Genomic DNA, 2,033 nt, shown 5'->3' on the forward strand with positions numbered 1-2,033 from the left:
CATATGCATGTGAAAATTAGACAATGAATAAAGAAGACCATAGGAGAATTGATGCATTTGAGTTATAGTGTTGGAGGAGAATATTAAAAGTACCATGAATTGCCAAAAGAATAAACAAATCTGTGTTGGAAGCCAGAATGGCTAGACTTAATCTCTCATAATTTGGACATATTATCAGGAGGGAGCAATCTCTGAGAAAAGACATTATGATTGGTAAAGTAGAAGGTCAGCAAAGAAGAGGATGATCCCCAAAGAGATTGGTTGGCACAGTGGCAGCAGCAATAGGCTTAAACTTAGCAATAATTTTGAGGTTGGCATAGGATTGGGCAGTGTTTCATTCTCTTTTGTATAAGGTTGCTATGAGTCCGTGCCAACTCAATGGCACTTAACAACAACAACAATTAAATTATTGTGTCCTTTTTACTCTGATTCATTGTCAATATTTTCATGTTTAATGAAAAACTGTTGATATTTATGGGGTAGATTGCCTTTCCAATGTGGCTATATTACCTTGCCACCTGGTCAGAACAATTTCCAGAAAACAAAACCAAACCAGAAAGTTTGTTGTAAGAATTAACTTTATATCTTATAAATTCACACAGCACTGAGTAAATTTCATTGAAGTTGCTTAGATGTTTTATTGGTACGTTTTTGTTGTTGTTAAGAATATGTGAGTCAGTTCTGACTCATTGTGACCTTGTATAGGGCTTCTGAGGAGCAGCTGGTGAGTTTGAACTGCCATATATATAGCCCCAGAAAGAAAAGAGGATTCAAGAATCAAACTTGTATATGCTTTTATAAGGAAGAAAATAATTTGTTGTCCTGGGCTCATTCTTTAGCATTGCTTATAGGACATTTCCACTGGTAATACAGTGGGTTACACAGTAGACTGCTAACCTCAATATCAGCAGTTCAAATCCACCAGGCTTTCTGCTCCTTTCTACAGCTTTGGAAACCCTATACAGAGTCACTGTGAGCTGCAGCAGCCATGAAATTTCCCCCCTATCCTTGTCTTCATAGTGTTAGCCCCCCCAAAAATCATAGCAGATCAAAACTGATCTATATTGGTGTGATTTTGTCTTTCACGTGATATCATGCTTTTTACTATCCATAAAATTTTACATTAAACATACTCTGTCTCCTGCCTGATGGTGATGGAATAGTTCCCACTGTTACTTCCAGGCCTCAGGATCATATTTCCCAATGAAGGATTCTTCTCGAGAATTTCAGTTGCTTCTTTTCGTGACACTGTATAAAAACATCTATAAGGGTAAGAAAAAAAAAAAAAAAAAAAAACAAACCAGAATTTTGTTGTTTTTGAACTGATGAAAACTATCACACAAAAATGCTATTAAAATAAGTTCAAGATATTTCCAGTTAACAACTTTTCTTAAATCCTCCAGCTTTAAACAACTTAAATTGTTTTAAGTTGTTGTGGGGTAATGCCAACTCAAAGCAACCCAATGTGTATCAAAGTAGAACTATGCTCCATAGAGTTTTTATAGCTATAACCTTCCTGAAGCTGATCATCAGGACAGTCTTCCCAGAGGTTCAAACCACCCACCTTTTGGCTAGTAGTCAAGTTGTGGCTATTTGAATCACACAGGGAGTACTGCCACATCTTTCTTCCACAGACTGGTTGGCAAGTTCTAATAGCCAACCTTTAGGTTAGCATGGTGGTGATGGTAATTTAATCACTGTGCTATCTGTGCTTCTTTAATTACAGTAACAACTATTCTAAGTCTGCATCTCTATGAGTTTGCTAATATGAAGGCCCTCCTTCCCTTACTCCTCCAAAGCCTTTTCCTTTAACCAAAGAGAACTTGAGAAAGATGAGGCTTTCTGTACTCATAAAGATTTACAGCCTCAGAAACCTTAAGCAGGGTCATTATGAGTTGGAACCAACTCCACCACACAGCACCACTACCACAGTATATTATAGTCATAGGAAAAAAAAATTGACTGGATGTTGCAGACCATGTAAAGTTGGTCAGAAGTTCGAGGCCCACTGGGCCCGAGTGTTGCAGACAATG

At 37.5% G+C, this 2,033-nt stretch overlaps 1 protein-coding gene across 1 annotated transcript in view; it reads right to left on the reverse strand.

Annotated features, from left to right (window-relative positions):
- STAP1 (signal transducing adaptor family member 1) overlaps positions 1–2,033 on the reverse strand; it is a 63,505-nt gene that overhangs the window by 19,598 nt on the left and 41,874 nt on the right. Inside the window, exon 6 of the mRNA XM_006874817.1 lies at positions 1,134–1,262. Within this exon, the coding sequence (XP_006874879.1) occupies positions 1,134–1,262 (129 nt within the window). The remainder of the gene's footprint in view (positions 1–1,133; positions 1,263–2,033) is intronic.

The sequence above is a fragment of the Chrysochloris asiatica genome, unplaced genomic scaffold (genome assembly GCF_000296735.1).
Source record: "Chrysochloris asiatica unplaced genomic scaffold, ChrAsi1.0 scaffold00303, whole genome shotgun sequence".
Lineage (NCBI taxonomy): Eukaryota > Metazoa > Chordata > Mammalia > Afrosoricida > Chrysochloridae > Chrysochloris > Chrysochloris asiatica.